Genomic DNA, 27,322 nt, shown 5'->3' with positions numbered 1-27,322 from the left:
AGGTATCTATAGGTATGAAGTTCAAAAGAGGTATCTAAAGACAAAGATCTAAATTTTGGATTCATGGAACGATAGATAAAAAATATGTGAATGGAAGAGAGCAAATAGAGAGAGTGTGTATAGGGAGGAAGACTCAGCACCAAGCTGCAAGTAACTCCCAACATTTAGGAGCCGGGTAATGGAAAAAGAACCAGCACTTAGAAGTCAGTTGAAGAAAGAGCCACCAAGGATAATTGAGGGTTCAGGAGAGATTAGAGAAGCAGGAGAATTTTGTGTCATGAAATTCAAGAGAAAATACTTTTTTTAAGAAACTGAAAGTGGTCAGCTGTCTTGGATGTTATGGAAAGATCACGTGAGTGGCCAGGCCTGTAATCCCAGCACTTTGGGAGGCCAAGGTGGGCAGATCACCTGAGCTCAGGAGTTCAAGACCAGCCTGACCAACATGGAGAAACACTGTCTCTACTAAAAAAAAAATACAAAATTAGCTGGGCCTGGTGGTGCATGCCTGTAAAGTCAGCTATTCCAGAGGTTGAGGCAGGAGAACCACTTGAACCTGGGAGGCAGAGGTTGCAGTGAACCGAGATCGCACCACTGCACTCCAGCCTGGACAACAAGAGCAAAATTCTATTTCAAAAAAAAAAAGAAGAAGAAGAAAAGAAAGAAATATCAAGTTAGAGAAGAATTCAAAGAGTCTATAGGATTTGGCAAACTGGAGTTCGTTAATGACCTTCGCACGGGCTGTTTTACAGGAGTCTTGGAGAAAGTAGTCAGATGGAAATGAGTCAAAGAGTAAATAGGGATGTCTGGTTAAAGATCACAAGTACTCTCCCAAAACTTCAATAAAATGATAGTCACATAATTACGCTCAAGGCAAAACGATAGAGGGTAAAACAAAATTTCGGAAGTGAGCGAGCTGCTAACTTTCAAGCAAGTTAAGTTAGTCAACAAGCAGCTGGCTGTGTGGAAACTGACAACAGATTTCTAAAAAGCTCATGGGAATTATTCTAGGAGAAAGGTCAAAATGATGATACAGGAGAGAAGGTTGCAGACATAGAGTTGGTGGGATGACATTCAGAGCACACATGGATGATGGGGTTTTATAGGAAAACCATTTTCTTTTTTGTACCAAAAGGGAAGAAGAAGAAAATGGGTGCAAAGGAAAATAGGTTTGCAAATTCAGGGATGGAAATGTGGCATTCCTGCCTCTTGACTCCTGTTGTCTTACTGAAGCTTTAAATTGGTGACAAAGTTGTTACATGAAAATAGAGTGAAAGAGAGGTGGACAGTTTACGGAGAGAAAGAGTGGTCTCAGAAAATGGGAAATCCAACTGCCTAGAGAAAAGTGGTAATTGCCTGCAGCATAGAGTACACACTTCGGGTTGCTACGCATGGATTTACAGTGGTACCAATCTGCCTGTTATCATCATCATCTACATCAACATCAAACCTCAAATATCAACATAAAGATGTTAGTGGCTCAAAGGAATCCAGTAACACCAAATAAAAAGCAAGAGCGGGAAATGCTGACAGGTGGAGTCGAACATTAAAGGTGACATTTCTGGAAACCAAGACACCAGCAGGTAGGAGACAAATGGTTACAGTCTATTTGGTCTGCCTTGCTTAGAGCTGTTGCCATGTGATATAGTGTGGATGTTCCATCCCCTCCAAGTCTCATGTTGAAATGTGACTTCCAGAGTTGGAGGTGGGCCTAGTGGGAGGCTTTTGGGACATGGAGGCAGATCCCTAATGAATATCTTGGTGCTGTCCTTAATGGGTAAGTTCTAAGTTCTCACATGAGATCATGCCCAGCCAAACCTCTTTCCTGTATAAATTACTAGGTCTCAGGTATTCCATTATAGCAACACAAACGGACTAACACACGATGTGGTAAGTGTATGTTCCATGGCCTTGTCTACTGTTAATGAGTCATTATAGCATATAAAAGAATATTAATGTATACTGAGTATGCCCGTAAGCACCTCCTTCCTCTCACCATGTGACACTGCCTGCTCTTCCTTTGCCTTCTGTTATGATTGTAAGCTTCCTGAGACTCTCACCAGAAGCTTAGCAGATGCTGGCACCATGCTTGTACAGCCTGCAGAACCATGAACCCAACAGATCTCTTTTCTTTTTTTGTTTTTTTGTTTTCTTGCTCTGTCACCAAGGCTGGCATGCAGTGTCATGACTCACTGCAGCCTTGATCTCCCTGTCTCAAGCCATCCTGTCACCTTAGCCCCCAAGTAACTGGTACTACAAGTGTACATCACCATGCCTGGCTAATTTTTATATTTTTAGTAGAGACAGGGTTTTGCCATGTTGCCCAGGCTGGTTTCAAACCCCTGAGATCAAGCAATCCTCCTGCCTCGGCCATCCAAATTGCTGAGATTACAGGCATGAGCCACCATGCCCAGCCCAATCTCTTTTCTTTATAACTTACTAGGTCTCAGGTATTCCTTGATAGCAATGCAAACACACTAATACACTATGTAGTAAGTTTGTGTTCCATGTCCTTGTCTACTGTTAATGAGTCGTTATAGCAAATAAAATAAATATTAATAAATGTATACTGAGTATGCATTTTATGCAAATTTCATGAAGAATATTCAAGAAATAACAAATTTAGAAAGTAAAAAACAAAAAATTTAGAGTGGGAATTTCAACAAGTGATTCTGTGTAGGGCTGTTGGGAACCACCTAGGAGATCCCAATAATTCCCCCTAGAAATCCAATAATGTTACCTGGCATCTCCACTATTTGAATATTGGCTTTAAGCTATAGTTCTTTGCCAATGCTATTAATCTTGGTATTTCTTATTTATTAATTTTTAGATATCCATAATAATTAGCAAAGAACATGAAGAAAGCTGGGAGCATTTTATTATAAAAAATATAAGGGAAATCAGTTGTCCCATCACTAGACATGTGTTACATCACTGCAGTGTGAAGCATCATCAATTCAGGGCTTTGATAGGGCATCTCAGATCGGTAGACATATTCATGACATCAAAAGGTCAAAAGCCTCTGAAAACAAGCCTGATAAGCCAATGCCCATTACTTTCAAGAACAACACAGAGTTTAACAGCATGTCAAAGGACAAGATTCGAGAAAAAGCATTAAGTAAAATTGTAGCAGTAGATGGATTATCTTTCAACATGATCATGAAGAATAAATTTTTTAGGACAAGTTTCTTAAGGAATTCAGTTGCCAAGGAGTTTATCAGCAGTTTGACATTAACATATAACTATTACAATAGAATAGAAGTGAAGAGTAATACATAGAAAAAAATTGGTGCCTTTTATGAATCCAAAATTTACAGGGAGAGAAAGAGGACAGTTATATCCTCACGAGTTGAATATGCAGATGTGTATGTTGTGCTAAGAGACTACAGTGGAGTTGTACCTAACATTCTATTCCAAAAGAAGGTCGTGCTTAAGCTGAACTCTGAAGGAAGCATAATACTAAGCCCGGATGCCAAGGGTGGGAAGGGATCCAAGCAGAGTGTACCACACGGGCAAAGGCCCAGAAGCATGAAAGCACAGCAGTTTCAGAAACAGTGGATGTGGCTCTAGTCAAGAATATAAATGAAGATATGCTAGGAGAAGCGTGTACTGCCAGCTCATGAAGACCTTTTTATGTCATAACAGGGACTCCTCTGAAGCTAATCCTGAATGCCACAAAGACCCATCACAATATTTTAAGAAGAAGAATGACAACTCAGATGTGTGTCTGTAAAATGCAAGAGGGGTGACAAGTAGGTTCTGTTGTAGTCTCCTCCACCTCTAGCGGTCCATGATCTCACTGATAGTGAAATTCTGAACCAGAATAGGGAGGATAAAGAATCGGAAAGAGGTATGAAAGCTATCTCACAAGATGTATTCGAGAATGACAGTGAAATATTCTCAAGCCTGGGTGAGAAGTATGGTGATGGAATTAGCTGGGATGGGATAGAGGAGAGAGGACACTTGAGGGGTACTGGACGTGGTCAATGTGAATCCAGTTTTGAACACATTAAGATTTGGTGTTTCTTGCAGAATTCGCTGATGCTAATTGGTGATCTTAGCCCTCAAACTTTAATTAGTTCTAGAAAGAAAGGGGCAGCAGAGTCCTCCACATTTCTATGATAGGTGAAACCCTGCTCTCAACAAAGAAAGGAAAAAAAAAATACTCCCTAAAACTACTTAACGATTAAGTGATTTCAAAGCTCCGTCATCCAAATTTACTTAATTACGTGCTTTAGTTCTCATCAAATTATTTTAGTCTTAGCACTAATGTCACTTTGGTGAGAACTTGGTGATCTATTTGATGTCTTAATGTTATCAGTCCCAGGTCTTATAGCCAAATTATAATTACCCTCATCTGAATTCTTCCCTAGCTGTGCTCTCTTTAAAGAAAGCTCTTGTTCTCCCAACCCCTACTTGAGGAATAAAACCTTCTCTTCCCCCAATATTTTAGAGGTCACACTCAGAACCCCAGCATATAGTATCATGCCCGATAACATGAACATGCTGGGTGCTGAGTGTTTCTTAAGGATGGTGACAGCATATCTTCAAAGTAACTTAATTATTTTTCCTTTGGAGAGGAAAGGGAAAAGTAGACACTCCTAGGATGTGACTGTAGAGTGAATAAATAAGTATCATAAATGGTTAGAATCGTGGTCCACAACTATTTTGCAGAGTCAATAAGGGGCATAAGAGGAAAGTCGGACCCATGACTGTGGTGAATTTCAGTTTCGAAGTGGGGTGTGTGTGTGTGTGTGTGCACGTGCATGTACACCTAGGGGGAAGAGAGGTGTCTCAGTAAGGAGGTTGCACTGAGAAAGAAAATCATAAACTAGCCACTGACAGTCAAGGAGATGACTTGACCACAATGGTTTACAAGAATGGAGAAGGAGGGAACAGATGAGTCAGGTGAGCTGGGCTGTAATTCGTTTCCACAGAGTCTGGTAATCAAACAGGCATTTACATATTAAGAGCAATGACACACATAATCCCTCAAATGATGACCTATATCAACCAGGAAGCCTTATTCTTTCAGGCTTTTGACTGACTTTGGAAATCCTCCCTTTTCTGTAGTCCAGGCCTCCTTTCCAATTCTCTTGAAATGTTAGAGACTTGGTACATTTCTAAGCAAAAATAAAACAAAGCAAAAACAATAAAACAATATGAATCCCAGGGAAACCATTTAAGTACGTGGAGAAGGGGAAACACAAAATTTGATTGATTTCAGCTACAACGTATGTGTGTTTGCAGGGAAGGGAGGCTCAAGGCTCGTAAGTAACTTCAACTGTGATGTTTATGCTTTATTTCCTGAACTGGGTATTAGGTAAAGTTGTGCTTGTTATGTCAGGGTATCTGAAATATCTCATAATTTACAAAAAGAAAACATTTCTGAGAAGAAAGGGAGGAAAAGAAAAATAATTTTGTCTATGTCCCTGCTTCTACCTGGTAAAAGATAAGGGTTCCTCCTAGTTATCCTAATTTTATTATAACTGAAAACTGTGTCTGTTCACAAATAAGACTGTGTCTACTATCCTCTTGGAGGTTAATTCTCATAAGTCAATTTACGTTTTTAGCAAATGTTCAAATCACACACCTATGAAGCTGGATCGACTTCAGTGACTTCATCCATGGGTGTGACTTTGGTTGCACTGAACTGCTGATTTGGAGATGCCCTTCCTGTTTTGTTAGTATTATGACATCACACATGTTTGAATGACACACCAGGGAGAGAGGTCATAGCCCTCTATGCTCATAAGGGCTCATTCAGCTATGATATCCATAGACTGCTGACAGGGCACTGGGTTACCCCAGGCTTCCTCCGGACTCCTTCCTATCTATTAGTCCTGCACCACTTCATCTTTACCTTGACCTCAGGATCACTGTGCTTTTTATTTCCTATCCAACCATAATCACAGAGAGAGAAAAGAGAAAAGCCATGTGTCATCTTGTTATAAAACACATTAATAGCTTCAAGTAGGAAATGAAATGGAAAAGGACAAATGTAATTGTTAGAGTTACACCTGCAAATTATCTGTGTATTTCATGATTCCCACTTGAGATTCTATCCAAAATAGAGGCGGATTGGCATTATGCTGATTTACAACAACCTTGATGTTTTACTGACTGAATTAAAATCCGTGCCCTGCCTCTTCCTAGCTGCATAGTCTTGAAAAAGCTTTTTCTCCTGCCTCAGTCTCCTGAGTAGCTGAGATGACAGGCTTGTGTCAGCACCATGCCTGGCTGATTTTTTAATATATTTTTAGTAGAGACAGCCTTCCGCCATGTTAGTTAGGCTGGTCTCAAACTCCTGACCTCAGGTGATCTGCCTGCCTCAGCATCCCAAAGTGCTGGGATTACAGGTGTGAATCACCACACCCAGTCAAATTTTTCTTTTTTTCTTTTTCTTTTTTTTTTTTTTTTTTTTTTGAGACAGAGTCTTGCTCTGTCACCAGGCTGGAGTGCAGTGGCATGATATGGGCTCACTGTAACCTCTGCCTCCCGGGTTTAAGTGATTCTCCTGCCTCAGCCGCCCGAGTAGCTGAGACTACAGGCGTGCACCACCACGCCCAGCTAATTTTTGTAATTTTAGTACAGACCAGGTTTCACCATGTTGACCAGGATGGTCTTGATTTCTTGACCTCGTGATCTGCCTGCCTCAGCCTCCCAAAGTGCTGGGATTACAGGCATGAGCCATCGCGCCCAGTCCAAAATGTTTTTACCATCTCAAGTGTAAATCTTGTTCCAATGAAGTAGTCACTCCCCATTTTCCTGCCCCCAGCACAGTGGTGCATTTATTCATTTTATTTTATTTTTTAAGATGTAGTCTCACTCCCATCACACAGTCTGGAGTGCAGTGACACAATCTCAGCTCACTGCAACCTTCACCTCCTGGGTTCAAGCAATTCTCCTTCCTCAGCCTCCTGAGTAGCTGGGATTACAGGTGTGCACCACCAAGCCCTGCTATTTTTTTTTTTTTTTTTTTTTTTTTTTGTATTTTTAGTAGAGACTGGGTTTTGTCATGTTGGCCAGGCTGGTCCTGAACTCCTGATCTTAGGTGATCTACCCGCCTCAGCCTCCCAAAGTGCTGAGATTACAGGTGTGAGCTACTGCACCTGGCCTAGTGGTGTGTTTATTAAAATCGATTAATTTCCATGGTTACATCATTGTCACTAGAGTTCATAGTTGATATTAGAATTCACTCTTGGTGCTGTGCGTTCTATGCGTTTGGACAAATGTATAGATGTGTTCATCATTATAGTCTCATACAGAGTAGTTTCACTGCCTTAAAAATCCTCTGTGCTCTGCCTGTTCATCCCTGCTTCCCCCGACCCCTGGCAACCACTGATCTTTTACTGTCTTCATAGTTTAGCCTTTTTCAGAATGCTAATCACATAGCATGCAGACTTTTCCAACTGGCTTCTTTCACTTAGTAAATGCATTTAAAATTCCTCCCTGTCATTTATTGGCTTGAGAGCTTTCCTTCCTTCCTTCCTTCCTTCCTTCCTTCTTTCTTCTTTCTTTCTTCTCTCTTCCTTCCTTCCTTCCTTCCCTTCCTTCCTTCCTTCCTTCCTTCCTTCCTTCCTTCCTTCCTTCCTTCCTTCCTTCCTTCCTTCTTTCTTTCTTTCTTTCTTTCTTTCTTTCTTTCTTTCTTTCTTTCTTTCTTTCTTTCTTTCCTTTCATCTTGCTCTGTCACCCAGGCTGGACTGCAGTGGCACAATCTCAGCTCACTGCAATCTCTGCCTCTCAGGATTCAGGCGATTCTCCTGCCTAAGCCTCCCGAGTGCCTGGGATTACAGGTACCCACCACCGTGCCCGACTAATTTTTGTATTTTTAGTAGAAATGGGGTTTTGCCATGTTCGCCAGGCTGTTCTCAAACTCCTGATCTCAGGTGATCCACCTGCCTCAGCCTCCCAAAGTACTGGCATTACAGGCGTGAGCCACTGTGCCCAGCTGAGAGCTCATTTCTTTTTAGCACTGAATGATATTTCATTCTCTGGCTACCCTACAGTTTGTTTATTTATTTATCTACCAAAGGACACCTTTGGTTGCTTCCAAGTCTTGGCAACTATGAATAACACTGCTATAAATATCCATGTGCAGGTAAAAAAAAAAAAGTTTTTTAACCTCTGTGTAAAATTTAGATACTACTTTTTGAAGTTAAAGACTAAGTAAAAAGATGCATAAAAATGCTCAGCACAATACCTGGAAAAATAGCAGGAGCTAAATCAGTTTTGGCAATTACTGTGTACATTGATTTTAAATTTCCTTCTCGCCCTTTTAATGATAGTAAGTGGAATACCTCAAATGCTGATAGATATCAAGGATAACCTACCTCCAGGAAAAACCAGCTTCCAGGCAAAAATCATATCCGGTTAGAGTGATCTCCGTCCGTGGAGGGAGATTTCTTCCCCAAAAGCAGTTGATTCTTCCACCTACTCTCCTCTCCCTACAAGTGCCAAATATCAGTTCATGAAAGGAGACAGGAGTTGCTAAACTGGTTGGTAGCTTATTTTGTTTTTATTTCATAATATGTATTGCCACCTTCCATGTGAACAGCTAAAAGAGAGCAGAGGACCAAGTAACAGAGTGCATGTTCTCTCCTTTCAAGCTGTCCGGTTGTTCTTTCATCAGACTAGGGGCCTCTTAGGGGATGAACAGTTTTATTTCCCCCAGAAATAAATTAGGCCAAGGAGATGGTTGGCAAGTACTGGCACGAGACTGGCCCAGCGACAGCATCCCTATCCTTGGGATACTCTCCTTATTGGATATGAATGGAATTGCTAGGCTTATGAGCTTGTAGTAGGCTTGGGGAAGAAAGTGACTTTCAACAGCTAGAAAAGCTTGCCTCAAACTGACCACATGGGAGTTTAGCTTAGAGAATTCAGGAGGAAACTAAGCTCCAAGTGGAAGAAGGTAGTTCTAGATGGAAAACCTGTTTCACATAGACCTATGGAGAAGCACACTGCCCAGAGGACTGTCTGTGTTCCTTTACACCAAGATTAAACATACCTACTACGTCTGCCTACTCCCTCCCTGTCACCTGCCCTTCCAGTCTCAGCCCGAACCAGCTCCTCCTCCTTCCAGCCCTCTTTTTTTAAAGAGCTCTTTGTTAGCTCTAAACAGGGAAGGGGAAGGCCGGAGATGATTGGCTAAGTGGGAGCAGCACCACCCTGCTCATTCCCCTACCATTTCCTCCCAGAGGAAACAGCTGGAATGAGAGGTAGGGAGGGAGGCTACGATTGGCTGAGTCAGTGGCAGGGTGGGGAACGGTCAGGACAGATGAAGCATTTACCTGTCTAGGTAAGTCAGGAGGAGGTCAAAAGGAGAAGAAAACAGTAGGAGGCAACGAAGCAGCCTCTGTCTCTGCCCTTTGAAATAAAAGGGTATTTCTTTTCTTCTCTTCAGCCCCTAACCCAGTGGAGGTGAGTTAATCACTAACCAACTATTGCTTATCCTGCAGCAAGAGGAGGGGTTTCATGGGATATCAGAGCTACAGTGGAGGAGAGGCGCCCCTCTATACCCCAGCTAGGGAGCTGTCCTCTTAGATCCTCAGTTCTCTGAGTCCATTCTGGGATCAGATCAGGTGGGTAGTGACTTGAGATTGTAGCATTTTTGTGGAGACCAGGGCTGGGAGGCATCTTCTTTTCATTTACCTATTTAGGTTGGATAGGCATATTGTGCAAACAACAGGAAAAAGGAAATAGATTTGTTTTGGAATTTCCATCTCTGAACAATTGAAATTGAGTTGTGATTTTGGAAAAGAAAAGTTCAAATAGAGGGACTCAAAATGGGGGAGAGTATTTTGGTTTTCCATTGCGTTTGTAACAGGAAATTCTCCCGTGACTTTATCAGCTCAGTGTTGATCTTTATTAAATAATGGGTGCAGTGTGCGTGTGTTCCATCATGCTTGTTTGACAGTGGAGCTCTCTGTGGACAGGTATGTTAACTGTGAGCTGCACTAGGTTGTTTGTAAGGGGATATGAGGTTTGGGCATGTGGGAAAACTTCAACTCCAGCTACCAGCTCGTCTTTGGAAAACTCATGGATAATCTAGCTGCAATATCAAGTTTATTTGGGTTCTACTCAATTAACTTTCTGACTCTGCCTGTTAATAGATATAGAGTCCGGCAAACAGAAAGCTCCCCGGCTGTGCCTGGCCTCACCCACATGAATATTTCGTGGCTGCATGTGAAGTCTAGTTAGAGTTCCAAGTGGGGCTCAGGCCAAGGTAGTGGGGCAGAGTCCGCAGAGAGAGAAGTAGACCAGAGTGGTGGCTTCGATTTGTTTTCCTGCAGGTGTCCCAGCTGGCAGTTTGTGTGGCAGATTTACCTGCAGAAGGAAGGCAGATGTGGGAGTCGAGTCAGAGTAGCAAGTTGCTTCTCCATTATCTGACCTGGGGGCTTTAACGCTTTGGTCCCTAACATTGACTCTTTTCCTCCTGCTGCAGAGAAGAGGGAAGTGGGAAGACCTCAGTGCCAGCTCCAGGGCCTGGCACACACAGCCCTGAGTGAAAATATAATGGTTTTTCAGTCTTGGCAACTGGAGATTCAGGCTTGAGCTTACCTCACACCACAGAGCCAACAGCCCACACTCACTGACTGAGGGCTGTCCTAGATGGTGAACTTCAGAATAAAGAGCGCCCACAGTGTCTAACAAAGCTCTTCTATGCAGAGGGTATTCTATGTGCTCCTTCCCTCAAACCCACGGGTGAAAGAAAAGATGATAATGTTGCCTAAACACACACAGAAACTTGCCCATGTGCTCATGAAGACAGATATGCACATAGTGCAAATTTTAATCTTTCTGATAGTTTTCTTAGGATATTTTCCAGCCTGAGCCACGTTTCTGGGTAGTCAGCAAGAAGCAGAGACCTGGACCGAGAAGCAGGAAATCTCTCTGACTAGTAGGCAGAGAAGCAGAGCTCTTGGAGGACTTGTGAGTGAGTTCCTGGGAGGCGGAGGATGAGAGGGAGTTGGATCTGATGAGAATGTACAGACAAACCAACCTGGGATGGGGCTGGAGCCCTCTCCCCACTACACCCTCTCCAGATGCCAAAACCTTACCTTTATTTCCTCTCTTCCTAGGCTTGGCAGTATTGAGTATTTCAGTCAGTGGAGTAGTTAATATTTAATGTGTCTTTGGATGGGTGGCCCTGACTATAGGCGTTGCATATTTCTTAACCCATTCCCTCCTCCTATTAAGTCCCCAAAGAGGTCAAGGGTTAAAAGACACTAAACTCTCACCTTGAGTGTTTTGCTTGTTTCTCAGGCTTCTTATCAGGGTTTCAATGGCTGTCTTGAAATAGCCCCCAAGGTTCAAGGTTATAAAGTTGGTAAAAGGAAATGCAGCATTTTTTTTTAACCTTTCAGATTCTTTAGGTCAGAAAACTAGGTGTGGAGATGAGGTGACAGTGCCTCACTCAGCTTTGGTTTCAGGTTCAGATTCCTCTCTGCAGGGATTATGCAATTCCTAAAGACATGGTCTTCCTTGGCAGTTGGTGTCATTCCTTTACTGTGGAAATATCAGCTGTTGAGGTAATACACTGGCCTGGAAGTATAAAGCTGAAGCAGATATTTTCAGGGTTTAAGGTATGAAGTAGTAGGAGAAGGGGGTCTTAAGGTTTTTTAGTATTTAAGTCAGGCATGGCCAGTAACCATTCTCAGGGGCATGCCCCTCTTGCATCCAGATAGTCCCCGAGTTGCCGTCTGGAGGGCTGCCCTGTATTTGCAGATATAGGTCATTCGCTGTTTCCCTTAGGAAGGGGTAGTGGTAAGAGCTCTAACTTTCTCATCTGTAAAATGAAGAAAACATCACATCCTGCCTGTGTTTCCAGTTTACGCTGAAGATCTAATTAGCATATGTGAGAGCACTTTGCGAGCTATGGCATGCTGCGTTCTTGTGAAGCAGTGCTTTTCCTACCGCTTTTATCTCTTCCAGCTACTTGAGTACATCCTAGATTCTTTTTTTTTGTTTGTTTTTTTGAGACAGAGTCTCATTCTGTTGCCCATGTTGGAGTGCAATGGCGTGATCTTGGCTCACTGCAATCTCTGCCTCCTGGGTTCAAGCAATTCTTCTGCCTCAGCCTCCTGAGTAGCTGAGATTACAGGCGTGAGCCACCACACCTGGCTAATGTTTGTATTTTCAGTAGAGATGGGGTTTCACCATGTTGGCCAAGCTGGTCTCAAACTCCTGACTTCATGATCCACCCACCTCGGCCTCCCAGGGCATCCTAGATTCTGGTAGGAAAGAGAGGCTAGAAAACCTATGTAAAGTCTAAAGCATACTTGGAAGCACAAGGGTAGTAATTTTCTCTGAAAGTAAGAGGCAGCATCTGCTCACCCATTCATAGAGAATATTATGTTAATTACAGTAAGTCACTTTAAATATTTATGCCCTGATTATTACAGAGAAGAAAATTGGAGCCCAAAACTAGACCCTTAGATCTACACTGACTTTTTGACAATACTGCCTGTCTTATACAGTTTGTACCAGCAGTACCTATTATTAGGTGCTCATATATGTTAGTTTAACTGAAAACATTGCCCAAATTCCACTGAGCCATGTATTATCTGGGAAATTAAATATTTAAGAAAAAACTCACAGTACAGTTAGAAGCCAAGAAGAAGCCTTCCAAAAGTTCAACCCAATAGACCCTAGAACAGACGGCAAGTTCATTCATTCAGCATTTTTTGAGTGTTTCCTGTGTGCCTAAACTCACAGAGATGATTTCCTTTGCTATAGTGGCCTCAACACTATAGCATGTTAGGAATGGGTTAATCCTCCCTGAACTTGGCCATCATTCACGGAGTGGGTAGCTGAGATGACTGAACTTCATCCACATGATTCTCATGTTCCTGTTTCTTCTGGGTATTGGGAAGCTAACCTCAAGAAGAAACCCTAAGAACTGCCTCACTCCATGTTTATTCATCGCTGGGCTTCTTTGCTGTCACTGCCCCTCCAATCCCCTCCATATCTCCTTGGAGGATCTGGACCTCTGTGAACCAGATGTCTGGCTGGCTAGATATCTTTCCTTTTTTTCCCCCAATATCCTGCCCCCTCACCTGCCCCTCTTGAGAGACTCCTCCCAAGCAGAAGAGGAGCTCCACGGGGCTCCATACTTGCTAGCTGAATAGGGTTGGAAGGCTGACTCACCCAACCCAGCCCGAACCTGACTTTGGCATTGCAAGTGATTATTAACAAAGGCCAAGAGGACATCTGCCCTCACATCCAAACCTCAAGCCTCCAGATCTCAAACAGATCACATTTTCTTCTAAAACTTTTTACCTAGTATTTGGAGGGTAGGAAGGATGAAAGAAAATGTAGGATGGTATTATAGGGAAAATATGGATTTAGAATAAGACAAACTTTATTCTAATTCTGGCTCTCCTCCAGCTCTCTATTTAATCTTGGAATGGTCTTTTCATCCTAATTCTTTTAGAATTTCTTTTTTTTTGAGACGGAGTTTCGCTGTTGTTACCCAGACTGGAGTGCAATGGCGCGATCTCGGCTCACCACAACCTCCACCTTCTGGGTTCAAGCAATTCTCCTGCCTCAGCCTCCCAAGTAGCTGGGACTACAGGCGTGCAGCACCATGCCCAGCTAATTTTTGTATTTTTAGTAGAGACGGGGTTTCACCTTGTTGACCAAGATGGTCTCCATCTCTTGACCTCGTGATCCACCCGCCTTGGCCTCCCAAAGTGCTGGGATTACAGGCGTGAGCCACCAAGCCCAGCCTAGAATTTCATTTTAACATAGGACACTCATCTCTGGCCTGCCTGTGTTCATTGGAGCATTTCCCACAGGCAGACACATAAAAATCCTTGGGACTTTCAGAGGGAAGATGGCACTGCCTTCCTTTGCTACTACTATTATTAACGATTACCTTGAAACTTTCTTTCCCTAAGGAATTGGAGTTGGGAGGAAGCTACATGGGACATTCCTCTTGTTCATTTGGCTCAGGCTAGGGAATCTCATTGGGAATATGTGCAACAACAGAGGCACTAGAAAAAAAGAAATGCACTAGAAAGAAAATAGGTTTGTGTCAACCACCGCAGGTGCCCTGTTTATGCCTCCAGGCTAGGGAGCTAAAGATGGACGTAGCAGTGGTGGTTGTGATGATGTCAATGATATTGACTTGAGAGCAAGTGACAAATAACACAGTCTTCGATTAAACCAGAATCCTTCTTTTCTAGCTCTTGCTTCTCTCGTTTCAATTTAGTTTGATCCCAGATGGATCTTGCCTTTTTCTTGTTACAAGAACAATAACAGTTAACTATGGACTCAAGAGGTGTTAGGGTATTTACTGCCAACTAAACTGTGCTAACTGTTCTTTCATGCAATCCTTATACTAACCTTACTTAATGCGGAAAAACAGACTCAGAGTAACTTGCCTCAAGTCACATAACTGTAAATGGCTAAACTGGGATTTGAGCCCAGACCCAACTAACTCCAGAACCCAAGCTATCGACCCCTGTAACATGTATTGCTTATAGTAATGAAAATGTAGGCTAAGCTCCCTGGTTCAGAGAAAAATGTAAGAGAAGTAGCAGAAGTTTCTCTCTGACTAGACTGCCACTCTACCACCTAAGTCCGTCCTTCTGCATGTATTTGAGCCAGCTCCAGGGTCCTTCCATGCAGGCCGGGGGTCTCGGGCAGTGGCTGTTCACGGCCCCCTTCCAGCTCTCTGCTTGCTTGGTGTCTTTCCCGCCTTGCTGCCCAGGGCCTGGGCAGAGCCTTGCCGAAGCCTCGGCTCACATGTGGCTTTGATTCTTCTCTTTTCAGGCCCGGCTTGGGACATTGTTCACTTCCCCTCACTTCCCCTCTGGGAGCCCCCTTTGCCATCCCTGCGCCTTGTTTCAGGCGATGCCTGAGAGGGAGCTGTGGCCAGCGGGGACTGGCTCAGAACCCGTGACCCGTGTCGGCAGCTGTGACAGCATGATGAGCAGCACCTCCACCCGCTCTGGATCTGTACGTAATACTCTCCCTCCTGCAACCTGGTCTGCTCTCTGCACACCTGCCCTGCCCTGCCCTGCCCTGTCCTGTCCTTTCCTGCCACCCCTCCTGGCTCACTGCACCTTCTCTTTCATCTTCCTCATTGGAGAGTGAATCACAACATCAGTGGGTGCTTTCTGCCTGAGTCAGCCCTGGCTTCATAGAGAATAGGATGGGATAACCTTAGACAGCAATTGGACAAATGAGACTTTTTCCCACAATTTTCATTAGGTTGGGCATGGGGTTGAGCAGAGAGAAAAGGCTTGTAATCTCAGGTCATGGTGGAAACCAGAACGTAGGTTCTTGTAGCACGTGGATTATTGAGGTTCTTTGCAATGAGCAGCATTACTTTAGTCTCTTACAAAGATCAAAGAAAATAGGTAATTAGGAGCCTAGGTTCTGGAACCAAACAGGTCTGAGTTCTATACTTAGAAGCTGTATGACCTTGGGCAAATTACTCAATTTCTCTAAGCTTTAGTCTCCTCAGTTTTCAAATGGGTTAATGTTTATACTTAATTCAATTTGTGGGGAGTGAATGAGATACAGGTAAAGCACCTAGCATATGCCTCTACGGAGAGAACAAACAGCCTTTCTAGAGCAGAAACCAAGAATCTTCCAAAGTCACTGTGTTTAGCTACTTGTGGATGGCATTTAATAAACTGTCATTTTTCTGGGCATGAATTTAAATCTCAGTTGTAAGGCTGGTGTGAAACAGTAAATCTGTCCTGCATCTAGATGCAAACATTTGTTGGTCATGCTTGTCACGTAGATAAGAATCCTGGAGAATTTATGCTTTGTTGCTTTATATCCTATGGAGGTATTTGAAAATGTGAGGATTGTGAGGGTGTCTACTGAATGTCAAAGGTGTCTAAGACAATCAATAGATTTTGATACATAAAAACAGAGTAGAGAAAGGAGCAGACGTGCACAAATCCAGAGTGCATGAAATCACACAAAATTTCTTTTTGACCCTAGGTAATGGGGCTGTGGAGACATCTTTCTATGTCTCTTAGGCTGAGGCCAATGCAGTAGTCACATACCATTGGACACAATGTGACAGGGATTAAAATTTTCAAAGTGAATCATTGATGAAGGAGAAGCTCAGAGTCAGCGTATCCTTGGCAAGGCTATTTTAGGGGGAAGAGGGCAATAAAGATACTTTTCTTCAAGAAACTTGGAGTCAGCTTCAGGGCTGCCAGGGACTATATTTGGGGCTTCCTTTCACATGGAGACCTAAGTCAGTCAACAGACAGGTAACTCTTTAAGGGGCAGAGGCAACTGAAAGGGTTATTCTGCAACCCTCTCCCCTCCCTCCAGGATATTTTTAGAGCTTTCTCAAAATCTTCCCTGGCCATCTGGGTGGGCCTGAAGAATATACAACTCTGAAGTGTCCCAAATATTAGGAAAAGGTGTGGAGATGCCAAGAAGAGACTCGGCCAAAATTTCTTACATTCCACTTTGCTCTTTTGTTTTCTCCTCAACCTCTTCTGTGGAAGAGCAGCAATTCCATCAGCCTTCTTGTCCTGGTACAACATAGGTAGTAACTGCCTGAGATGACCGTTGTTTTCTTCCAGATACCTCTGTGTACTGTCTCATAATGAAAACGATCTACTTAATATTTAATAGTAAGCTGCTTTTCCCTCCTCCCATACCATCCAGTTTCTCCACCAACCTCCCCCTTTAAGTTAATATTTGCTTTAGAAATGCAGTTATTTGAACATTAGCCAGAGCCAAATGTCATCAAGAAAGTAAATGTACCAGGGGAAAAACGTCTCCTATGGAATGCATTTCAAAGTCAAGTATAAATCACTTAGCACATTTATCTGTGGCCAGTCATTTCGCAGTTCCCCATTGGCCTGGCAGCCTGTAGTTGGCTGCATTTCCTGTTTTTCCTCATTCTGTCCTTCACACACCAGATCAAGTATGCAGAAGTACTTTTAAAAGTTAAAAGCAATACCACTGACGTTTCCGGTCAAATTGTTATGTTGCCCTTCTAATTTGGAGCACCTCTAAATCAGAGATGCCCAAAGTGAAATGTTTGACAGAGGAATTGGAAGTGGAACTTGGGACTGCTTCTCATCTGTGCCCCTAAGTATTCCAGCCAGGACTGAGCCAAAGAAAGGCCCCAGCTTTGTGCCTCCCCAGCTTGGGACCTGGGTTCTGGGGGACCAGCCCCCCGACAGTCTCTGTCCTCCCTGGGGCCTACAGTTTCAGGAAGCAACTCCAGCGGTTTGCAGAGTAGCAGGAGGGAAAGGTTTCCAGCTCTTCAGCATTCCTTCCCCTCCACAGGGTGGTTCTCAGGCCCCGCCAGTTTCTGCGGAGGGAGCTCTTTCTCACAGCTCTCTCTCCCTCTCCTGTTCTTGCTCCCCCACAGAGTGATAGCAGCTACGACTTCCTGTCCGCTGAAGAGAAGGAGTGTCTGCTCTTCCTGGAGGAGACCATTGGCTCACTGGACACAGAGGCTGACAGCGGACTGTCCGCTGACGAGTCTGAGCCAGCCACAACTCCCAGAGGTTTCCAAGCACTGCCCACAACCCAGTCTGCTCCCCGGGGTAAGGCAGATCTCTAGGGTAGAACTCCAGCAAAACCCAGGAAATCAAGGTGTCCCTCCGGCCACTTTCTACCTTGCTTGCCCTCTGCCCCAAGGGACACAGGCAGAAGAAGGAGTAGCTACACTCCCCACCACTCTCCTGGCTAAACAGAGCCTTGTCCCTGGAGGAAAGGGGGGACCGCTGACAAGCCAGCTTCCTATGTCTTTCTATGAAGTATCAGAGCCCTGGAAGGGAAAGGGGGTTGACCAGCTCCCATTCTCCTGTGGAAAAATTCTAAAGAGCTATGACCACAGGGGCGGGGAAGGCAGTCAGGGAGGGCTGGGTGGTTGGCTCTGGAGAGACTGAGTCAGTCTAGGGCGCTAATCTGGATGGCACAGAGGACAAGGGTAGGAGAGATAAGGATAGGGAAGGGCTCCCCAGCTGCAGTGGGAAGCACCTTAAGGTCCTCGTCAGAGAGCGTGGAGAGCCAGTGGTGTTCACGCTCAGCAGAAGGGGAACAGAACAACACACAACTGTGGTTATGTGTGTGGGGCCACATGTCCCAGAGTGTGAGGAGCATTTTACTCCTGTGAGGGCTGCAGTGTTTTGTTGTTTCATTTAGCAAATATTTATTAACAGTTAGGTCCTCCCTGGAGCTAGAGCTGTAAATAGAGACATAGGACTTTTCGGCTCCTTGAGACTGATCGACTGGCCCAGTGGGCCTGATGCACCTGCCTGGCTCACTGGAAGGAAAGAAGTCACTTTCTGGTGTGGGGACATTATGACTATTACAGAACCATCCAGGTGCTCATAGAAAGTGAGAGGAGAAGAAGGCAGAAGCCTGGTTGAATCAAGAGCAAATCATTTATTCATAGGCTTCCATGGGGCTCAGCTATCTGGAGCCCCAAGGTAGGTAGAAGGAACTGTCCCAAATTTATCCCCAACTCTGATGCCTCTGTAGAAACTTGAGGATAGGATGAGTCAAGAACTTAGAGCAATCAGGGGTCACTCTCTTGCCACCCATTATGGAAAACTAATTCTCAGTCAAAAAGGATCTGCTATTATTATTTGTAGAAATGGGGTCTTAATGGTGCTCTGGTTGGTCTCGAACTCTCAGGCTGAAATGGTCCACTTGCTTTGGCCTCCCAAAGTGCTGAGATTACAGGCATGAGGCACTGCGCCTGTCCCCAGATCTGCTATTATTAATCTAGATGATATCCAGACGAGTTCTGCTCCTGTAAAAATGAAACAAAATAAAACCCATTCATTGTTGGTTTGGGATCAGAGTTCAGGAAATAATTGCTGTCCCCTCTGCAGCAGGGCCCTCACCTCTATCCACTCTTTTATGTTCTTTCTGATCTTCACAGGAGGTCCAGAGGAGATCATCACTCAGCAAGGACCAGCGCCAAAGACAGTGACTAAGTCCAGCGCATCCCGTCCTCCTGAGCCCCAGGGCCTGGGCCTCAGATCTGGCTCCTATAGCCTCCCCAGGAATATCCACATTGCCAGAAGCCAGAACTTCAGGAAAAGCACCACCCAGGCTAACTGTCACACCCCTGGAGAACCCACGAGGCTTGTGCCAGCGCCTGAAAAAGAGCAGGTCAGCCAGAGCAGCGACCCCAGCCAGGCACCTGCCAGCCCCCGGGAGGCTGCCCTTGACTTGGACGTGGTGCTCATCCCCCCACCAGAAGCTTTCCGGGACACCCAGCCAGAGCAGTGTAGGGAAGCCAGCCTGCCTGAGGGGCCAGGACAGCAGGGCCACACACCCCAGCTCCATACGCCATCCAGCTCCCAGGAGAGAGAGCAGACTGCTTCAAAGGCCATGTCCCAAAAAGCCAAGGAAACAGGCTCAACCGGGTGCACACAACAACCCAGACCTCCTCCTGCCATGTTGCCTCAGAATGTGAGAGCTGAAGATGCTCCCCTCCCATCGGGGGAGGACCCAAACACCAGACTGGCTCCCATCACAGCCCCTAAGCCCCGGAAGCTGCCACCTAATATTGTTCTGAAGAGCAGCCGAAGCAGTTTCCACAGTGATCCCCAGCACTGGTTGTCCCGCCACACTGAGGTTGCCCCTGGAGATTCTGGCCTGGTCTCGTCTTCACTGCAAGAGCAGAGGAAAGCACGTAGAGAAGCCCTGGAGAAGCTGGGGCTTCCCCAGGACCAAGATGAGCCTGGACTCCACTTAAGTAAGCCCACCAGCTCCATTAGACTCAAAGAGACCTGTGCCCAGCATCCATCCCCAGCTCCAGCTCAGGCCTCAGCAGCTATTCCTGCTGCAGGGAAGCCTCTGGCTCGAGCTCCAGCTCTAGCTCCAGCTCCAGCTCAGGGACCTTTGCCAGTGAAGTCTCCAGCTCCAGGCAAAGTCGCAGCTACCAAATCCATGCCAATTCCTATCCCTAAGGCCCCAAGGGCAAATAGTCCCCTGACTCCACCAAAGCCTGACTCCGGGCTGACTCTCCAGGAGAGCAACATCCCTGGCCTGAGACAGATGAACTTCAAGTCTAACACTCTGGAGCGCTCAGGCGTGGGGCTGAGCAGCTACCTCTCAGCTGAGAAAGACTCCAGCCCCAAAACCAGCACCTCTCTGGGAAAGGGCTCCGTCTTGGACAAGATCTCGCCCAGCATCTTGCGTAATTCTCGGCCCCGCCCAGCCTCCTTGGGCACGGGGAAAGACTTTGCAGGTATCCAGGTAGGCAAGCTGGCTGACCTGGAGCAGGAGCAGAGCTCCAAGCGCCTGTCCTACCAAGGACAGAGCCGTGACAAGCTTCCTCGGCCCCCTTGTGTCAGTGTCAAGATCTCCCCAAAGGGTGTCCCCAATGAACACAGAAGGGAGGCCCTGAAGAAGCTGGGACTGTTGAAGGAGTAGACTCTGCCACCAGCACTGCCAGCACTGCCCCCGACCTGGCTGAACAAGAAGAGACGCAGACTCCACCTGGGAGCCTTTGCCATTGCATAACTCAGGGCTTGGGCAGGGGTAGGGTTCTCTCAGATGCTCTCTGCTTGAGATGAACAGGAGGGAGAGATTTGAATCCAAGGATACGTTTATATTCAGAGTGTTGTGCCATTGAGTGCCCACATGGATCATTCCCAAGGTGATCTTCACAAGAGGGTGTGTGTGTGGCAGGGGCGAGGGAGGGGGGCGGGATATATCACTGAAGCTATTTATGTAACACAATGAGTCATTGTTCAGAATTTTGCTCTTATTAGAGGTTTTCTTACATTGGGTAGAGTCAAGCCTAGCCAGAGCTGAGTGGAGGGGATGGCCATGCCTGAGAAAAGTCAAATGAGACAATGGACATGTCAGTGACTTCAACAATAGTTACATCCAGCAAATGCAGAGTCACATGAAATGTGGGCCTCCTGGAATCTGTACGGTGGATGGAGACTGGCTCATACCTTGCCAGATCTCTCTCTCTGAGTTCCAGCCTTCTGGACAAGGGCTAGGCTAAGAGGAGCTGGTTCATTATCTCTTCACCCACTGCCTTCTCTGTATCACCAGTCCCAAAGACAGGACACATCCCCGTAACCCAAGCTCTGGGCTGACTGAGAGCAGAACAGCTCCTGTTGGTCTGAGAAGGTAGGATAAGTGACCACATACTCATGCCACTACCTCCACCAGGGAAAGTCCTTCTCCACAGGCTTGATAAATTTAGTTACAAACTGTACTGTGGTCCCTGACTCTGCTACTCCTGTTCTTTCTGCTTTCCTGCTCCCTATCTCAGTCTGCACGGACCCCAGGGCCGGGCCAACATTGAGATGGGAGTCCAGCCCATGGGCTTTATAAATACCCAAGAACTGTTTCTGATCTTCTCTGTGTTAATGCAGGTAGTTTTAAATTTTTCTCAGTTTCAATGATGGAAAACCTACACAATACATCCTCTGCCAGTCTTAGTAGAATATCAGTGGTAAGAGGTGCCTCAGAGAAGCTCCTACCCAGTGCTGCTGGGGAAGGGAAGTGACTCACCCCAGGTCAGCCTGCCATTTAGGGAAAGAGCTGAGGGTCTTACCCTCACTGCCTGCTGCCACCTCTCCTTAGCCAGCGCTGTTGTACATCCACACAGCACCCTAAGGACTCATAGTCACTATCGAAGACTCAACCCTAAGGTCCTTCAGGATCTCAGAGTGTCTTCTGAAGCATCAGAGATTAAATATTGTTCAGAATATCAGTCACTGCTGCGGCTTTTAATTTCATCTTTGGAAGATACCTGTATCGTAATTCATCATTAACCAAAACACCTCTCCCCTCAAATTCCCTGACCAAGTTGTGCAGCTTGAGCAAATGCCAAAATGGGGTATTATAGGTGGGTGGTGTGGGCTTGCAGATACAAGCTCGGAGGTTAGACATGGCTAGACATGACTCCTGCTTCCCCTTAGGAAGTAAATCTTACTCATGGCTGTGACCTGCTTGGAGTCCAGGATGCCCAGATATGAGGGGCAGATAAAGCAAATGCTGTTGGAAAGGTGCCTTTTAAGGCTGCTGAGAATTTCTGGGCTGTGTTCTGATGGACACAGCACCATGAAAGCCTAGAATTTCTGAAAATAACAACAAGGTTAAGGTAAGGACAACAAATGCTCCACCCTGTCATGGTATGTGGGGTGTGGGTGTGGTGGTTTCTATGTACATTTGCTCATACATGCACACCTGAAAGCCTGTGCCTCATTCCTGGCCATGGGTGCGGACCTGGTCTGCTGTGGCTCATAGGGACTCCTACAACTGGCCAAGTTATGTCTTATTACAGACCCCTGGAAAGAGAGAAAGCTGCCTTTTGGAGGACTGATTCCACATGCTGTATTCAGCTGAACTGATTTCTGCCTTCTGGAGGACAGATTCTGTATGCTGTATTCAGCTGAGCTGATTTCTGTGTCTATTTCAAGCCATAACCTGGGGAATGATCACCTTATTCCATATTCATGAATTGCCTTGATTAATAGGGAAACTTGGGAATAGCAATAAAGTCAAACTCGGGTGGAATCTGGACCCCAGCATCACACAAGGGTGATCAGGATGATCAAGGTCATCGGGAGTACAGCCTATTAAATTTCCCACACCCTGGGAAAGGTCATTTGTCTCCGAAACACGACAAAGTCACAGACAGCCTGCACCTGCCACTCAGCATCCTTATCCTAGTGATATGCCCATTTCCCAGTTTTCCTAATCTGAGACTCCCTTCCTTTGTTATTTAAAGATACTGTGCTTCTCCACATTCTGATCCTTTAAAGAGCATATTTTGCTCTAAGGATGGTCTCTGGGATTCAAGAATAGAATGATAAATCCAAACTTGGTCATTCTCATTTGAAGACAGACAAGAGGATCCAGTAAGGACATCCACCTCACTGAAAGTGGTGCTAGATCCAGCTGAAGTTGTTGCATCTATCCTTTTGCATCCATATAGGGTTGCTCTTCATTCAGCTTGAACTGATGTGGAGGGAGGTAAGAGTAGGGTCAGAATTACTCCTATCCCTTTTCAAGGAGTTGTGGGTAGAGGTTTGTAAAGGCCATTCATTTGACTTTGAAAACAAAGCAACAGCTCTACTTCCACTTGGCCTTAGACCTCTGCTACACCCTGCCATAGCCTTGGTGCCACTGGGCACAGGCCACCTGCCAAATATAGGAGCAGCCTCTCCAGCCCATAGGGGGTGGTCTGTGCACTCAGATGTGTCGACAGCTGCTCCTGTGAATCACCACACCTGTGCTACCCTGGGAATTCTGGACTCTGAGTCCATGGGGCAGGACCACGCGCCATCTCATACAGAGGTCAACGGACGAGCCCACTGACTCGTACGTGCCTTCCTCCACAGTGGGAAGCATGGTCTGGCAGAGGCTGCCCTGTAAGCTGGGCGTGGGCAGGTGCATAAATGTTGTTATTTGTTTTATGGAGAAAGGGGAGGTGAAAGATTGGAGAGCAGCAGGTCCCCATCAATGTTCTGAGTTTGAGCTGGAGGTATAGATTGAAGAGTCTACAGGGTCTGTGAGTGTATGAGATGAACCCTTCTGTCCTTTGATGCCTGGTTGTATGTGTAGGCTGAGAAGGACCCCACTGTCAGTGTGCAAAGCTGTAATCTCATGGACTAGAGGAAAGGGGGCTAAGGGGATGGACAAGAGAAGCTGTACAGAATCTAAGCAGGAATGCAGATAGAATGCATCTAGGCTCTTTCCTCAGGAGAGTGATGATGGAGCATATAGATCTGGCTCAAATTCAGCCTCCATCACTTACCAGTCGGGAACCCTGGCGATGTCACTGTAACTTTCTGAACCTCAGAGTCTTCACCTATAAGCTGGGGAAAATAATACCATCCTTTCAAGAATGTTGAGATGAATAAGTGATATAAAACATGTAAAACTTAGTTCTGGACACAGTGTAGCTACTCAGTAAATGATAATATTATCTTCTGGGTCTCATTTTTTTCTTCTCAAAGGAGGTGAACGTGGGGAGGGTTGGATGCCAAGAGCTCACCCAACTCACTTGTGAGAAAAAGATACAGCCTGCTGCACATAAAACTTATAGCACAACCAGCCTTCGGCACAGCCTCCAGGTGACTCAGCTTCACCCACGCCAGGCTTCCTGGAATTTGAAAAGATGGCAGTTGGCACAGATGTGATGTGTGTGCTCTGGTGCAGCCAGAACCAGCTGTTACCAGCTTCTGTATCCTCAAAGCCAACTACCTCCCCTTGATCGTCAGTCTCTTTCTGCCCATGATCATAGAGCTCACTTCCTTTTGCTTCCTCTTTCTTTCTTTTGCTGTGTGGTTCAAAGAATTATATACTGTTCTAAAGTTATTTATTTTTAAAATGGATGTAAAAAAATAAACATACAACAGGAAGGAACTCCTCAGAAAGACATAAAACTAGAAAAGGTTTCAAAATTCCTGGAGCATTTTTTTTAAATAGCACCTCCTTTTAAATTTGTTCATCTCTGGAATGAATCAGGCATTAGTTATCAGGAGGCAAGACGTGGATGAGGTCTCTAAATCTCTTCAGGTATGGGGATGTGTGAATTGCTGGAGTCATGACCACTGTCATAATCATCACTGACTGTCAGCATACACGTGCTACGGAAACAGATGGCACTCTGATTCCGGGCTGTCATTCTCTCCTACGCATTACCTGGTTGGATTGTTGTCCTTGTCACCACTTGCCACATGCAGAGTTCAAAGCAATGTGGAACAGGCAGAGGTCTGGACCGGGTGAGCTTTAGTGGGTCTCTTCAGCTCACTCTCAACGTCAAGGACTTGGAATTTCTCCTAGATCCAAAAGCCCTGAAATGTATGTTTTGGTAAATCCAAACAAGTTAGTTAGGAAAATCAACACCTGCCAAAAATAATCGAAATATAGTCTAAAATAAAGTAAACCTCAGAGAACTTGAGACTGGAAAAAAACTTTTAGGTTCTCTAATTCAACCTCCCACCCAAAGAGGAATACTCTCTATAGTTGGGTATATATAATTTCTGACTGTCTATGGTCAGAAATAAACACACACACACACACACACACACACGTCCAACTAAATATAGAGAGATATGTGGTCAGAAATATGGATGAATAGATGGATGGAGGCTTGATGGATGAATGGACAGGTGGATGAGCGGATAGATGGAAGAAGATAGGAAAGAAGGGAAGAGGAGGGGAGGGAAGAGAAATTGGGAACATACAGTGAACAAGAACACAGGCTCAGGAGCCAGGCTGCCAGGGGCTCTGCACTTCAGTTTCCTTTTCAGTGATTACTTTTTTCATCCTTTAACTTTCTTTGTTGTGTGATTCAGGGAACTCTATGCTGCCCCACAGTCATTATTTATCTTTAAAATGGAGGGAAATAAACTTAGATTGTAACAGGATGGAAACCCATAAAGTAAAGCAATAATAATACTTATCCCTTGCAGTTGTTATAAGAATAGAATCAAATGAGATACTTCATATAAAAAAAAACACAGCACACTGCTGAATAAACAGCATCTATTCATATTATCACATAGTCATGTAATTCAGATACCAACTGGGAGCCCCGTGAGGACTGATTAATCTTAGCCTGCACCTAGATTCCTCAGAACGGAAACAGTCAAGGCTCTCCTCCACTTCTGCAGTTCTGTCCTATCTGCATCTGTGTGTGCTGCTTCAGAGACTTCCCACACCTGCCCCCTTCCTAATCCATGCTCTGCCCTCCCCATGCCACCCTCTTTGCCTCCGCTCACTAATGGTCTAGACCCAAAGCCCAGACCTTTCACTGATTCCTATGGGAAATCAGGTTACATTAAGCATTTTGTTGTTTTCTGAGTTTTTTTACTGAAGGTCAGTGTGGGGGATGTCACGGGACCTATCACAACCAAGTGGCCTCACATCACGTCCCATTCCACCCTTTCTTTCCTCTCTTTTTCTTTTTCAACTTATAGCACAACCAGCAAATCCTTCTCACCTCCACCCCACACATGAGGGCCCTTAGGATCTGAGCATCAACTCCCAGAGACTTTCCAAAAAATGTCTCGTACATGAGGAGATTTGCTGCTCTGAACTCTGTGCATCTCTACAGATGGAAAGATCATTCTGGTGGCTGGGTGGTGAGGGGACAGAGACAGGCTGGGTTGGGTGTGAAGGAAACAGAAAGCTACTGCTGGAGTCTGGGAGGGAGGCGGTGGGGCACTGTGCAGCTGTAGTGGTAGCAGAAAGAAGAAAAGAAGAAAAGGCCCTTCTCCACTGCAGAAGTGGAGGAGGGCCTTGACTGTTTCCGTTCTGAGGAATCTAGGTACAGGCTCAGATTAAGATGTTCATCACTGACATGATTTGGTGGACGTATTAATGAGGGTGAGGAAGAGTGCAAGGTCGTGAATCATGTTTTGCTTTCAGGCCTTAGTGACTGGATGAATGCTAATACCACTTACTGAGACACAGACCACTGCGAGGGGCTGAGATCTGGGGGTCCCCTCATGGGTCTGTGTTTGGACATGTTGAGAGCACAGCGCTCTCTACCTTCCTGCCTTCATGCCTGAAAGTGGGACTGAGACTACAGCACAAGTTGACTTGTGACATCAACACCTTCAACTCACACCAAACCCGCCGCACTGTGCCTTACTGGGTAGGCAGGACTCTGTGAAGGTCCCCTTTAGATTAGCTCCCAGCTCTGTTCAGTTGCTTGGATCTGGGGAAATGTTTGTTATCTCCTCTTTGAGTGACTCTCCTGCCCTCGTTCTTTAGGCGGGGCTCCTCAAGGAGCCCCAAAGGACTTCCTTCATTTTGAAACACTGGGTCCTCTTGGCTCCTGGTTACTGTGTGCTCCTCCTTGGGATCCTTTGCCTGCTTATCCTTAGGGCTTTGTCCTGTGCCCCCTTCCCAGCTCTGTCTTCATGTTCTCCTTTAAATGCATCAAGCTTGTCCCAGCTCTGGGACTCTACCATGGCTGTTCCTTCTGCTGGAGTTCTCTTCTCCTTATCTTTACATAGCTAGTTCCTTCTCATCCTTTAAGTCTCAAATTAAATTTCAGATTTTCTGAGAAGCCTTCACCCAACTCAAGAGACTTACATGAGAGATATATTTATGGACATATCAGGGTATTTTTTCAGTGCTGTGCAGATGTTAGTAACACTTCTTATTCCTCCAGCCTAGAGACAGAAACCCAGAGTAACTCTGCATGGAGCTGCTGGCATGGTGCCTACTGTCTGCACAGTGAAAGGAGGCAGCCACAGGTTTGGGCTTTAGCTGCCCAGCAGCATGGGGACCACAGCTCTTGTCCAGGAACTGGGCATCCCAAGTGGGATCCTACCAGGACTGAAGACCCCTTCTTCTCATGTCCACTTCAACTACACATTTATTG

At 45.4% G+C, this 27,322-nt stretch overlaps 2 protein-coding genes across 3 annotated transcripts in view; one reads left to right on the top strand and one right to left on the bottom strand.

Moving 5' to 3' along the window:
• The window catches only part of PFKFB2 (6-phosphofructo-2-kinase/fructose-2,6-biphosphatase 2), a 47,986-nt gene extending 42,339 nt beyond the window's left edge, over positions 1-5,647 (bottom strand). Inside the window, exon 1 of the mRNA XM_054248209.2 lies at positions 5,591-5,647. The gene's annotated coding sequence lies outside the window, so the exon portion shown is untranslated. The remainder of the gene's footprint in view (positions 1-5,590) is intronic.
• A 3,596-nt stretch (positions 5,648-9,243) lies between these two features.
• On the top strand, positions 9,244-21,688 carry C19H1orf116 (chromosome 19 C1orf116 homolog). 2 transcript variants are annotated; one of them, XM_035281263.3, is made up of 4 exons: positions 9,244-9,298; positions 14,779-14,964; positions 17,363-17,540; positions 18,887-21,688. In XM_035281263.3, exons 2-4 carry the CDS (start codon positions 14,860-14,862, stop codon positions 20,386-20,388), a joined length of 1,785 nt encoding a protein of 594 aa, XP_035137154.1. In that variant the 5' UTR covers positions 9,244-9,298; positions 14,779-14,859; the 3' UTR covers positions 20,389-21,688. The 2 variants fall into 2 exon arrangements, with proteins under 2 accessions (XP_035137154.1, XP_002760784.1); XM_002760738.6 differs by having other exon boundaries at positions 9,244-9,420.
• Positions 21,689-27,322: the final 5,634 nt, after the last annotated feature.

This window comes from Callithrix jacchus, chromosome 19, assembly GCF_049354715.1.
Source record: "Callithrix jacchus isolate 240 chromosome 19, calJac240_pri, whole genome shotgun sequence".
Taxonomy (NCBI): Eukaryota; Metazoa; Chordata; class Mammalia; order Primates; family Cebidae; genus Callithrix; species Callithrix jacchus.
The sequence above is the reverse complement of the archived record's forward strand: the minus strand, read 5'-3'. Positions and strand labels throughout refer to the sequence as shown.

Excerpts from the sequence above, each read along its gene's own strand:
- C19H1orf116 (XM_035281263.3), top strand. The coding sequence starts at position 14,860 with ATGCCTGAGAGGGAGCTGTGGCCAGCGGGGACTGGCTCAGAACCCGTG. Across the intron at positions 14,965-17,362 it reads CCTCCACCCGCTCTGGATCT|AGTGATAGCAGCTACGACTT; the intron begins GTACGTAATACT and ends GCTCCCCCACAG. Across the intron at positions 17,541-18,886 it reads AACCCAGTCTGCTCCCCGGG|GAGGTCCAGAGGAGATCATC; the intron begins GTAAGGCAGATC and ends TGATCTTCACAG.